Source organism: Syngnathoides biaculeatus, chromosome 3 (assembly GCF_019802595.1).
Source record: "Syngnathoides biaculeatus isolate LvHL_M chromosome 3, ASM1980259v1, whole genome shotgun sequence".
Lineage (NCBI taxonomy): Eukaryota > Metazoa > Chordata > Actinopteri > Syngnathiformes > Syngnathidae > Syngnathoides > Syngnathoides biaculeatus.
The window spans coordinates 37,051,196-37,063,541 of NC_084642.1; the positions used below are offsets into that span (position 1 = coordinate 37,051,196).

The window sequence follows — 12,346 nt, forward strand, 5'->3', positions numbered from 1 at the left end:
CAGTATAAAAGGGAAACAGGAAGAGGAAACTGAGGGGTAAACAGAAAAATAAATTTGATCATAATGTCTGATGTCTCTTGGTTAGGATAAATGGTATTGAAAAGAATATCAATGATGAGTCACCAGTTGTGAAATGAAAACTTGTCAATGACTGTGGTAATTGTCAGTATTGAAAAAGCTACTCAAATAGAAAGAGTACACCTCAACCCTCCTTTCTCGATACTGTACAGGAATCAATTCTACATTTTTTATTTGCTTCACTACAATACTGTCACAAATGTAAGACTTTGGGAACCAAGACCGTCCAAAACTAAGCAGTATCATAGAGTGTTACGTAAAAAACCTTTCAAATTCTGTGTAATCCCTAATTCTGTGTGTGGGAGGGACACTGTCATCTTTCACAAAACCTGTAAAAGCCAGCATTTTGGTATATTTGTCTGATAGCTGCACTGACTTGAAATGTAGGGGGGACAAAGTTGAGCTGGCAATTTTTTTTTTGCCCTGAGAAGTAATTTCACGCACGACACTACTAGTAATACAGTAGTGATCAATCCAATAGCAGTCCAATGTGACTGACCAGATTTGGAGATAATGGCTGACAGTGGTTCGCTGGCGCTCCAAAGCCTTAGAAATGACTTTGTAACCTTTTCCAGATTGAGCTTTCCCAAATTTGTGGTTAATCACAATGACTTTGTGATTTAATAAGCAATTACTTTTTCACAAGGGTCAGAAAGGTTAAGATTTTTTTTGTGCTTTAATAAATTGAATTGTCATTTGAAAACTGCATTTTGTATTTCATTGGGTTGTCTCTGAGTGATATTAAAGTTGGTTTGATGATTTGAAACCTTTGTGTGTTATATAGCAAATATTTCTTCACGGCACTTTAGGTGAACATCAACAGTAACCTTCCTGCCCTGTTGTGCTGAAACGGATAGGTTGCAGTCCCCACGAGGTGTTTTCGGTCAAAAAAGCAGCTGATGTCACATATTTAATTATCTGATTTTGGGATCCTGTTTTTTGTGCCAAAGCCCGTGGTTACAATAGTCCTTACTTCTGAGTAGAAAAAGTAGAAGCAGATAGTTGCTTGGTTTTTGGTGATGACTCTTTCAGATCAATATCAGATCAATATTGGGAGATGTTTGTGTAAAAAAAAAAAAAAAGTAAAAAAAAGTAAAAAAAAAGTTAAAAAGGAACATGAGCAGATCACTATTTAGGAGGCATGGTGAAGCAGCTGTAAACCATTGGCCTCACAGTTCTAAGGACCAGGTGCTGTGTGGAATTTGCATGTTCTCCCCATACCTGCATGCGTTTTCTCTGGACACTCCTTACACATCCCAAAAACATGCATAAATTGGACACTCAAAATTTACTTTAGGTGTGATTGTGAGTGCGACTGTTGTCTGTCTCTATGTACCCTGCGTTTCAGGGTGGACCCTGCTTCCTGCCCGATGGGATAGGCTCCAGGACTCCCAAGACCCTTGTGAGGATAAATGGCTAAGAAAATGGATGGATGGGAGAGAGAGAGAGAGAGAGAGAGAGAGAGAGAGAAAATAGACGAGTGGTTCCCAAAGTCAACCTGGGCTCCCGGACCCCCAACATCAACTTTCGCCAATAATGTAGTGGTGGACACAGCTATGCCATTCTGGTACAAAGAAATACTCAAAATAGGATAGATAGGATGTGAGACATAGCGAGACAGAATATTTTTTTTTTTATTCCTTTCTTCAGAAAAATAAATAGATTATTACTCTGTCTCAGACATTGTCTCGTGGGCCCTCTGGAAAGACATTTTTCACCCCCTGGGGGTCTGTGGACCCCACTTTGGGAACCACTGGCGTAGACAGACAGACAGACAGACAGACAGACAGACAGACAGACAGACAGACACACACACACACACACACACACACACACCACACACACACCACACACACACACACACACACACACACACCACACACACACACACACACACACACACAAAACTTTTCCAAGGATATCATGGAAAGGTTTAATATATTTCTAGTAAAAAAAATTACTTTAATCAATTACAATTTCAAGTATTTCTTTTATTATTATTTTTACATACCAACTCATGAATCAAGCCCCCCCCCCGGTGGAATCCATTATTTGTGCTGGCAGTGTATTTTGGGTTATCATGATGCAAGTTGAAGCTTCTCCTGATTACTTTGGAGACATCCATCCATCCATTTTCTTTGCCCCTTATCCTCACGAGAGTCATGGGGAGTGCTGGAGCCTGTTCCAGCTGTCAACGGGCAGGAGGCGGGGTACACCCTGAACTGGTTGCCAGACAAATCGCAGGGCACATAGATACAAACAAACGCACTCACAATCGCACCTAGGGGCAATTTAGAGTGCCCAATTAATGTTGCAAGTTTTTGGGATGTGGGACGAAACTGGAATGCCCGGAGAAAACCCACACAGCCACGGGGAGGACATGGAAACGCCACACAAGCGGGTCCGGGATTGAACCCGGGACCTCAGAACTGTGAGGCCAACGCTTTACCAGCTGATCCACCGTGCCACCACTTTTGATACATCTTTTTTTAAATTGCCAAAGAATTGTTTGCCAAACTCTACAGGGCAAGGGTGAAACTATCACAATCTACAAGAACTACATAGGCCATGCCAAAAGATACAAACCACTCAACAGCAAAAAGAATCGAAAGGCCAGATTTGATTTTGCAAAGTACAGAGATGACCCACAAACGTTTTGAGCAGATCCATCTTAACCCCAACCACAGTGACGGAAAGATCAAAGTATGGAGAAAGAAAATATCTTCTTGGACCTTAACCCAAAACAGCATGTATTTTACCTACAAAATTCCAAAACAAAAAGGTGCTCTGTTCTGAGGTTTTTTTTTGTTTTGTTTTTTTGAGGAGCGGCGTGACTTTGGTAACGGGCTTGGAACTAGGGAGCAGAGTAATTCTTTGCGACTCATGAAAGTGACCTCGATTTGCTTATGTGACTATGTGGGGCTGGGTGATTATGGAAAAAAATGATAAAAAAATTGAAATCACAAACTATTATTGGGGATAAACTTTGATACTTAGAATTTAACAATTAAAGCTCATCCATAAATATTACTTCATAAACAGTCAGAAAATAGTCACAGGTTTGACAATATATAAAAAAAATTAAAGTACAAAAACATTGGCACACTTAGGGGTGGCCTTTTATTGATATGCAGTTGTGTGTTTGTGTGCGTGTCAATATTCTGGCACTGAGGAAACAAATGATCATCCTAATTGACCTGTATAAGGAAATTTTAATATGATTTCATGTAAGGCAGCCAGGAAGAAAGAGTATAAGTGTTTTTGTATACAAAGTTATTCCTATTAGCTGTTCCTGCTAAATGCACCTTGGCGTCTTATGGGCAGTGTGCGTTTCCTGCATGGAGGTGCACATTTAGAACATGAGATGAAAATTGCAAAAACTACCAAACTCTTTCACTGATTAGAAATAATGTATGCATGTGATGTATGCATATCTGTCTGCATGTGTTGCTACAAGATTTGTGTCTGAATATTTGTTATTTGAAGGGAAATACCTTCTGTAATCGGATGCAAATGTTTGTTTGGCCCTCAACAGGGTTTTGTATTGGTGGTCTAAAATGACGAATCTTGTATTTAAAGTGCCACTGACAACTGAAACATGAAATTTAAAATTTTGTTAACCAAAAAAAATAATCAGCCGGATTCCTCAGTTTGTTCACAGCATGTCCGAATGTTGAAATTTTTTTTCATCTCCTGCCACGAAAAATCTCTCGAGGATTTTGGGTTGAAGATGAAGACGCAAGTGACGTATTTTGCAGGCAGCTACAGCACCTGAGTCGAGTGTCTTTACCTCTTGTACCGGCAAAAAAAATGTTTTTCTGCATGTTAGCCAAAATGGATTTTGCTCGAAACCTGGGGAGGATGGATTCACTCTTCACACGTTTTCAAAAGACCTGATTCATCGTGAAAAACGGATTGCACAGGTCCAGGTTTGTGGGTTCCAAATGACAGATAGGTGTGTATAGAGCTATAGAAAAAAAATAATAGTTGGGCGGGGACTAATTTGTCTCACAGTTTATAGCACATGTTACGTGTTAATTTAGAATAAATCCCCTTGGTCAAACCAGTAAAATATATATAACATAATATATATAATATATTTGCATAAATAACTCAAATCTCAGCACATTCATCGTTTTTGTTAAAAAAATTTGTGATGGTGAGAAGCCAAAATCGAAATCACCCAATAAATAAATAAATAAATAAATAAATAAATAAATAAATAAATAAATCGCTCAGCCAGATGACTATCAAAATGTCACGATCAAGTACAGCAACACGGTAAGTTTGTTGTATTTAAAAACATTTTAAATCTATTTATTCAAACATTTAACTAAACTCAGTGATGGTGCTGAAACCTTGTGTCCTGAAAACAAAAATCTTAAACAAATGGTATCAGACTTTCAACTGTCCCACCACACTGATGAACAGAGAATATCAGACAACATGGCTACTGATGCGCTCAGACCTCCAGTTGTTAGTATTTCAGTGTTGCATTACATGAGAGTTGTGACATACAAGAAACGACTTGGTTGAACTGGTAGTTTGAGAAAGAGGACTCATTTAATTTTTTTACAATTACCGGCTTGTGGTCTTGGTACTCTGCAGGAGTGCATTTTTCTTATGTCGGTGTGTGACATTTACAATCAATCTGGCTGAGCAAAGGTGTGTGAGGAGGGTATGATTGTGCATGATCCGGCTCTTTGATGTGTATGATGTGGCTCTCTGCCATAAATCGGTAAAAAATGTTGCTCTTCATCTCTGACTGGTGGGCCACCCCTGCACTACACCAGCAGTGATTTAAAATGACAGTGTCAAAACTAAAGGGTGGGTCACAGTACTAAATAGCATTCATTTATGTAATTTTTATTATTAATAGTTATTTAATATGTAAACCTCAGAACTAATAGTAAAAGTGTTCAGAGTTGATTAGGGAAACTTATATACATACTATATGAAAATATTTAAATCGATAGAAAGTCATGGGTGTGTGTTACAATATACATTTGAAGAAGCCCTTGATTTCTGTGGTCAACTTTGGGCCGGTAAGAACTGTACATACTACATACAACTTTAACAGATAATCAAAACGGGTGGATTCAAAATGGATCAGAATATTATTAAAATCAAACTATACCATTTTGGTGAAATTACACAGTTTCAAATTGACTGGAGAGTTTGCATTTGAAGAAACAAAGCAATATTAAGAGATATTATCTAGATATTAAGTCTTACCAGGGTCATGACACCCATCCGATCTAATTCTCTATGAGGGCTATGAGGAATACGTCTGGGCGTTGAGTGCCCAGATCCTGGAGGAGAGCAGCCCATAGGAGAGCCTGCACATAGTGACGGGGGTATGGAGCTCATGGAGCGGAAACGTCCACCAAGGCTTTCACCACTCCCCACCCTGCACTCGATTTCTTCTGCTCGAATGGCTGTGTTTTCTTTCTCTTCTTGAATCATTCTAATGAAATACAGAAAGAAATCAAAAGTGTGTAAATAACACTATAGAACAAAAAAATATATTTGTAAAAGTTGCTTTTGCCTTGATAGCTGTGGTACCTAATTTCATTGTTGATAGCGTCAAGCTGCTCTTGCAGCATTAAGGCCAAAGTCTGTGCATCTGCCTGACCACCAGGGGATAAAAGATCAACAGAGCTGAAGATAGTCTCTCGATCCTCCTCCAGGTCTGAGGCATCCATATCACTCTCAAAAGCCTGGGCCACATTAGCAAGTACATTGGCCTGCTGCACACGCTCCCACTCCTGCTCATTCAGAGTTTGCACCTAAATTGAAGAAACAAATATTGTAAAACAAGAACGACAAGGAAGATTTAGAAGTCACTTGAATACTTCATTAGTTATCAATAAACTACAGACAAATGGATGACAATTTTTTTCTCCTTCATCGTGACTTACATGACGCTGATATCCAAAGGTGGAAAGCAAACAGAAAGCAGATTTTGAAAAAATAACTAAATAAGATGGACAAGAAACAGGTAAGTAGGATATCAACAAAAATAACTTCAATGAACAATACCACCATTAAATTATTTTTCAGGAAGAAACTAATTTCTCCTTTAAATAAATTTTTAACGAGGGTTGAGTATGTAATACACCAAGGGATCTATTAAGCCATTCACTAGGGCCATCCATAAAAATATTTAGGTTTCCCGTATCCTGATAGACCGTAAATATTCAAAAGCAAATAAAATTGGAAAAGTCAGCTTTTCTTTTTTTTTTTTTTTTTTTAAACACAAAAGGGGACATAAGTCTGGACAAAGGAAGTAACCCGCGTCCGGTCTCAAATATTAACCAATCAGGAAATGATTTTCCCGCCGTCTTTCTCACACTTTCACCTATCATGGCGGACAGCATGCTGTTTGCTTTCTCGCTTATTTTAAATGGCGAATACATCATGAGTAATAAGTTGAGAAAGGTGAGCCCTTCTTTAACACTCCGAGATGCATTCAAATAAATTGCCCTGGAAGAATTTGGAGATGACATGCTGTCAGAGATAAAAGCACTGCAACTGGGGCAAACGCACGGCGGCATCCAATGTGAATATTCATGATTTTGAGACATTATTACAGTTCGATCCGGATCTTTGGGGAGTGATTTTTCATTTGAAGAAAAATGCCACTGCTGAATGGCCCAAAATGGATGCATTTGTCACTATGATGGCAGCTGCCAAGGAAAAGTCAAGACCTTTCCTTCCCGTTAAAAAAAAAAAAGTGATCTGGGAAACCACCGCCTTTTTAACGAAGTGCTGGAAGAGGTCGACTGAGCCAGCGGCTCATTTCCAAGTTCAGTATCCAAAGAAGAAGCCATGTATGTTATCCAGTTATGCACATCAGTGATTTTAAATCATTATTGGGAAGTTGAAAATGTGAAGAAATAAATATTTATGTAATTTATAGCTAATAGCTACCCTAAATTTACACACTCAATATATTTATTGGTAGTATATGGGGCAAAATATATCAGAATATCATGGAATGGACCTTTGCAAAACAAAAAAAAAAAAAATCCTACCTACTGACTCATTTTTTTCCCCACTCTTGCTACTGGAAACCAAAATATTTTTATGGATGGCCTAACTAGGTTAGTGGAGCCGTTTTTTGACTGAATCAATAGAAGAATATTAAATAGGACAGCTCACTTTGGATGGTTCGTCTCGAAGTGCCGCTACTCTTCCTTTTTGGGGCCGTCTCAATACAAGAGCGCTGCCATAGTGGTCTGAGTTACTCTCCATCATAGAGGAAGCAGACACTGGATATCTGAAGTCTGGGGTGCTTCCCAACTGTGACCTTCTATCAAAATATACGCAAAGAACTCATTCGGTGGGCACATTATATTATCATCGTTTATGAACATTTAACATTCACTTTTATTTATATTTTAACGTACTCCCAGGAGAAAGTCACAGATGCTGGTTAAACACAAACCAATTACCCATGTAGTAAAGAGTTGCTCCTGCTCCTATCCTGCTCGTTCTCAGCCCTCATCGTTTCAATCTGAATCAAGAGCTGCTCCTATATGTAGGAAAGGACATTACATTTTTAGATTAACTTCCAGACAGATTACCACTTGATTGCATATATGTGCACTTTTAATCTTAAAGGACACATTCTTTCACCTTTTCATGGTGAGACTCCTCAATCAGCTTCTTTGAGTGCTCCAGTTCTCTGATAATGGTATTCTAAAGAGAGAAACAATAAGACACATAGTGACGTACACCACGACATGTCACTACCAAACAGTGGCAAAATTGTACAGGGCTGTACAATTGAGGGAAAGTACTGATGGGAACAGGAATTCTTTTGACTTGGCAGATTCTCTAGAATCCATTCATTAAGGGTATTTTTTCTGTGGTGTTTTATTAAATTTGTGATTCAACCCAGAGGTTCACAAATATCAGGTATCACATTCACTTACTAAAGGATGGTACATTCTCAGACCACAGTAGATAACTTGCGAGAGATGTAGCTTTGAGCGGTTTGTTGGTTTATTTTCATGTTCCTTGTCTCACATGAGCTGTTAACAGATCCAAATGGTACCTCAGTGAGGAGGAAACAAGTTTGTATCACTCATAGTAGAATCAAGAAAGGGTTGTTATTCACTGAATAATACAATCCGTCTATCCATTTTCTCAGCCACTTATCCACACAGGGATTGCAGGAGTGCTGGAGCCTATCTAACCTCTCTTTGGGCAAGGGGCAGGGTACACCCTGATCTGTTTTCCGGCCGATCAGAGGGCACAAATACAAAAACAACCATTTGCCCTCACATTCACAGCTAAGTGCAATTTAGAGTCTTCAATTAACCTATCATGCATGTTTTTGGGATGTGGGAGAAAACCGGATTGTCCAGAGAAAACCCGCACGGGCATGGGGAGAATATGCAAACTCCACACAAGCGGGGTTAGGAATTGAACATTGGCCCTCAGAACAGTGAGGTAAATGCTATTCCACCGTGCCGAAAAAAAAAGAATCAAAAGTTGATAGTGTGTGTTACACATTGGTGCAACGAAATGGAAAAACTAATTTCACATTGTATAGATATATCGTGGGGGAAAAGGTATTTGGTCAAGTTCGCTTTGAAAAGATGAAAGAGGCCTGTAATTTTCATCGTCGGTATACCTATGAAAATGGGAAACCAAGTCTGGAAAATCACACCCTATTTTTAAAGAATTGATTACCTATGGTGGAAAATCCATCCACCCATCCATCCATTTTCTTTGCCACTTATCCTCACGAGCGTAGCGGGGAATGCTGGTCCTGGCTAACTGACTCTGCCCCCCTCCAGCTTTTAAAGGGGTACACTCAATTACAAACCCCGTCCACCACCAAGTGATTTAGTTAGCAATACAGTCTGGGCAACGTAGAGCAAAGAGTTAGACATGCTGCTTGTGTTTACTCTCGATAATAATGGTAAAAGTGGAAAAAAAAGTGCTGCTGTTGCTTTAATGAAAGTCGGGGTATGTGAATAATAGAAGAAATAGTGGTGAAACTGGACGAGATTTTCTCTTTTTTGAGTAAAAAAAGGTCTGGTCTGTAGCCAAAGTAGAAAGTACAGGATGAGATGGTGTGTAATGTTAAAATTCCACCTTGGCACAGCCTGATTGAAGATGAAAGCACAGACAATACAGTGCACAAAAAGCTAATTTTGTATTTTAAATATAGGAGGCAACATAACCATAAAACGGTTTGGGAGCATCATTCAGCTTTCAACCTGCATTGCAAAAGATATTCTGAAAGCAACAATTCCGTTTTACACTAAGAAAAACAGACAGGGATATCATTGTGGGTTAAAAAAATAATTGAAACGAAGATAGAAGCGACCTTTCAAATTTATAGTTATAGTCGGCTTAGTTTGGTTAGCAATGTATTTTTTCTTTGTTGACAGTTTCATTGTTGGTTTGCAAAAACAAAATTGTTCTTAAAAATATTCTGATGGGAATGTAAATGCTGTAGTCTGAATCTTTAATGAGCCATGTAACTTCAATGACACTGATCTGACCACAGTGCATACGTCTAATGTTGCTCACAATGGTCTAAGGGAGCCCTCTCGGGCTTAGTGTGTTTGCTCAGACATGAAGTGAAAGTTCAGAAGCAATTACTGTATTTCCCGCACTATAAAGCGCACCTAAAAGCCTTTAATTTTCCCAAAAGCAAAAGCCTTGTATGTGGATCAATATTGAGCCGCAACAGGTTTCGCAACTTCGGTAAGCACCCGCCGACTCCATTTATCCCTGTAGAAGTAGCGCGCGGTGCATGCTGCGATAATATTACTGCGCAAAACATGGCATTTCATTTCCATTTGTGTGTTTGTGCAAAGACCCCAAAATGACTCCTATACCACGACGACTACTACCACTACTACTACTAGTACTACAACAACAAAACTAGATCATTGACATTACCTTGAGGAAAATAATAAACCAACTGTTTATTCATTCTGGGAGTGAACGGAGTTGTCAGAACACTGGTTTGTAATCTATTAATAAAGTTTGAATGCCCTATCTGTTTTGTTGACAATCCCTTTAGCGCAGCTCCATCTAATGGATGCATAACATAACCCGAGCCTCTACTGTAGCCTCTATTCCAGTGGTTCCCAAAGTCAACCTGTCAACCAACTCTTACACTCTTGGGTGCCCAGGTATGGGTACCCTTCTTGCCTCCATGGCTTGGTGCCTGCTTATTGGGGTTTATCTTCGGTGGAAGAAAGTGTAGCTTTCCTCCGTCTTTGGGTGGAGGGACAGGTCCTGACTGTTGTTTGAGGATATGGACCAAACGGCAGTTCAGAGTACCCATCCTTTGGGAGACCTTGGAGCGTGGACTTCAATGCTCACATGGGCAATGACAGACCTGGAAAGGCATGATTTGGGGGGAATGAACCCTGGTTTGAGGATTATCCCTGAGCTCGTTGGTGGACACGAGCAATGAGGGATAGAGTCAGGCTGAAAGAGGACTCATACCAGGCCTTTTTGGCCTGTGGGACTGAGGTATTCCGATGGCTACTTGCAGAACAAGTGGAATGCAACTAAATATGGACCTGATTGAAGCAAAAATCTAGAGATGGGTGGAGTTTGGTGACGCCATGAAAACACCTTTTGGATGGCTTGAAAGAAAAATCTGGTCCAGCCTCCGGGATTTCAGGAGGGGGAAGCAGAGCACCATCAAGACTGAATACAGTAAGGAAACTAAGTATTTGAACACCCTGCTATATTGCAAGTTCTCCCACTTAAATATCAAAGGGTCTGAAGTTTTCATCGTAGGTGCACATCCACTGTGAGAGAGACAATATCAAAAAAAAAAAAAAAAAAAAATTCCAAAAATCACGTTTTTTTTTTAATGATTTATTTGTGTGATACACCTGCAAATAATTATTTGAACACCTGAGAAAACCAATGTTAATATTTAAAATTAAAACCAATGTTAATATTTGGTACAGTTGCCTTTGTTTGCAATTACAGAGGTCAAATGTTTCCTGTAGTCGTTCACCAGGTTTGCACACACTGCAGGAGGGATTTTGGTCCACTCCTCCACACAGATCTTCTCTAGATCAGCCAGGTTTCTGGGCTTTTGCTTAGAAACAAGGAGTTTCAGCTCCCTCAAAAGATTTTATATTGGGTTTAAGTCTGGAGGCTGGCTAGGCCACAGCAGAACCTTGATATGCTTCTTACGGAGCCACTCCTTGATTTTTCTGGCTGTGTGCGTCGGGTAATTGTTATGTTGAAAGACCCAGCCATGACCCATCTTCATTGCTCTGACTGAGGGACTCACAGTGGACATGTATCTTCGATGAAAATTTCAGACCCTTCCATGATTTCTAAGTGGAAGAACTTGTAATATAGCAGGGTGTTCAAATACTTGTTTTCTTCACTGTATATTGTGTATGGAGCACTGCTGACCACTACTTAGGATGCTTTGATAAGTGGTAAGAAGGAACACCTCAATTCCCACTGATACACCTTATAATTAGGAAGCAGAATCTGGGGAGTCTGAGGCTGCTCTCCGATTTCTGGTGTTTAGGTCAAGGTCCCGGGGATGGATGAGATTTTCTGGGGATTTCTAATGAATCTGGATTTTATGAGGCTGTCTTGGTTCACACACCTCTGCAGCATTGCATGGACATTGGGGACGGTGCTTCTGGATGAAAAGACTTTGGTGGTGGTCTCTATTTTTATGAACTACAGGGGGAATCACACTCCTCAGCCAACCTGGTACGGGGTGCTGGAGAGAAAGGTCCACCAGAAAGTCAAATCTCAGACTCAAGAGGAGCAATGTGGTTTTTGTCCTGGCTATGGAAAAGTGGACCAGCTCCACAACCTCAGCAGGGTCCTTGAGGGTGCATGAGAATTTACCCAACAAATCTACATATACTTTGTGGACTTGGAGAGGGTGCTCGACTGTGTCCCTTAGTTGGTCCTGTGGGGGCTGCTTGGGAGTAAGGAGTACCGAAACGCTTGATGAGGACTGGTCGCCATTGCGAGGAATAAATCTGACTCATTTCCGGTGAGGACTGAACTCTACCAGGGCTGCCTTTTGTCACAAATTCTGTTCATTGCCTTGGTGGACAGAATCTCCAAGTGTAGCCAAACCTTAGAGGGGGTCCAGTTGTGTGACATCCTCATTACATTTCTGCTTTTGAAGATGATATACAGTGAAGAAAATAAGTATTTGAACACCCTGCTACATCGCAATTTCTCCCACTTAGAAATCATGGAGGGATTTGAATTTTTCATCATAGGTGCATGTTCA

General features: G+C 40.0%; 1 protein-coding gene across 14 annotated transcripts in view; it reads right to left on the reverse strand.

Annotated features, from left to right (window-relative positions):
- Nucleotides 1-12,346, reverse strand: part of LOC133498603 (liprin-alpha-1-like) — a 131,274-nt gene that overhangs the window by 30,694 nt on the left and 88,234 nt on the right. For all 14 annotated transcript variants that reach the window (XM_061815668.1, XM_061815666.1, XM_061815671.1 and 11 more), the window contains 5 exons: nucleotides 7,720-7,782; nucleotides 7,536-7,615; nucleotides 7,243-7,393; nucleotides 5,644-5,867; nucleotides 5,314-5,545 (listed from right to left, as the gene is read on the reverse strand). In XM_061815668.1, coding sequence (XP_061671652.1) covers nucleotides 5,314-5,545; nucleotides 5,644-5,867; nucleotides 7,243-7,393; nucleotides 7,536-7,615; nucleotides 7,720-7,782 — 750 coding nt within the window. The remainder of the gene's footprint in view (nucleotides 1-5,313; nucleotides 5,546-5,643; nucleotides 5,868-7,242; nucleotides 7,394-7,535; nucleotides 7,616-7,719; nucleotides 7,783-12,346) is intronic.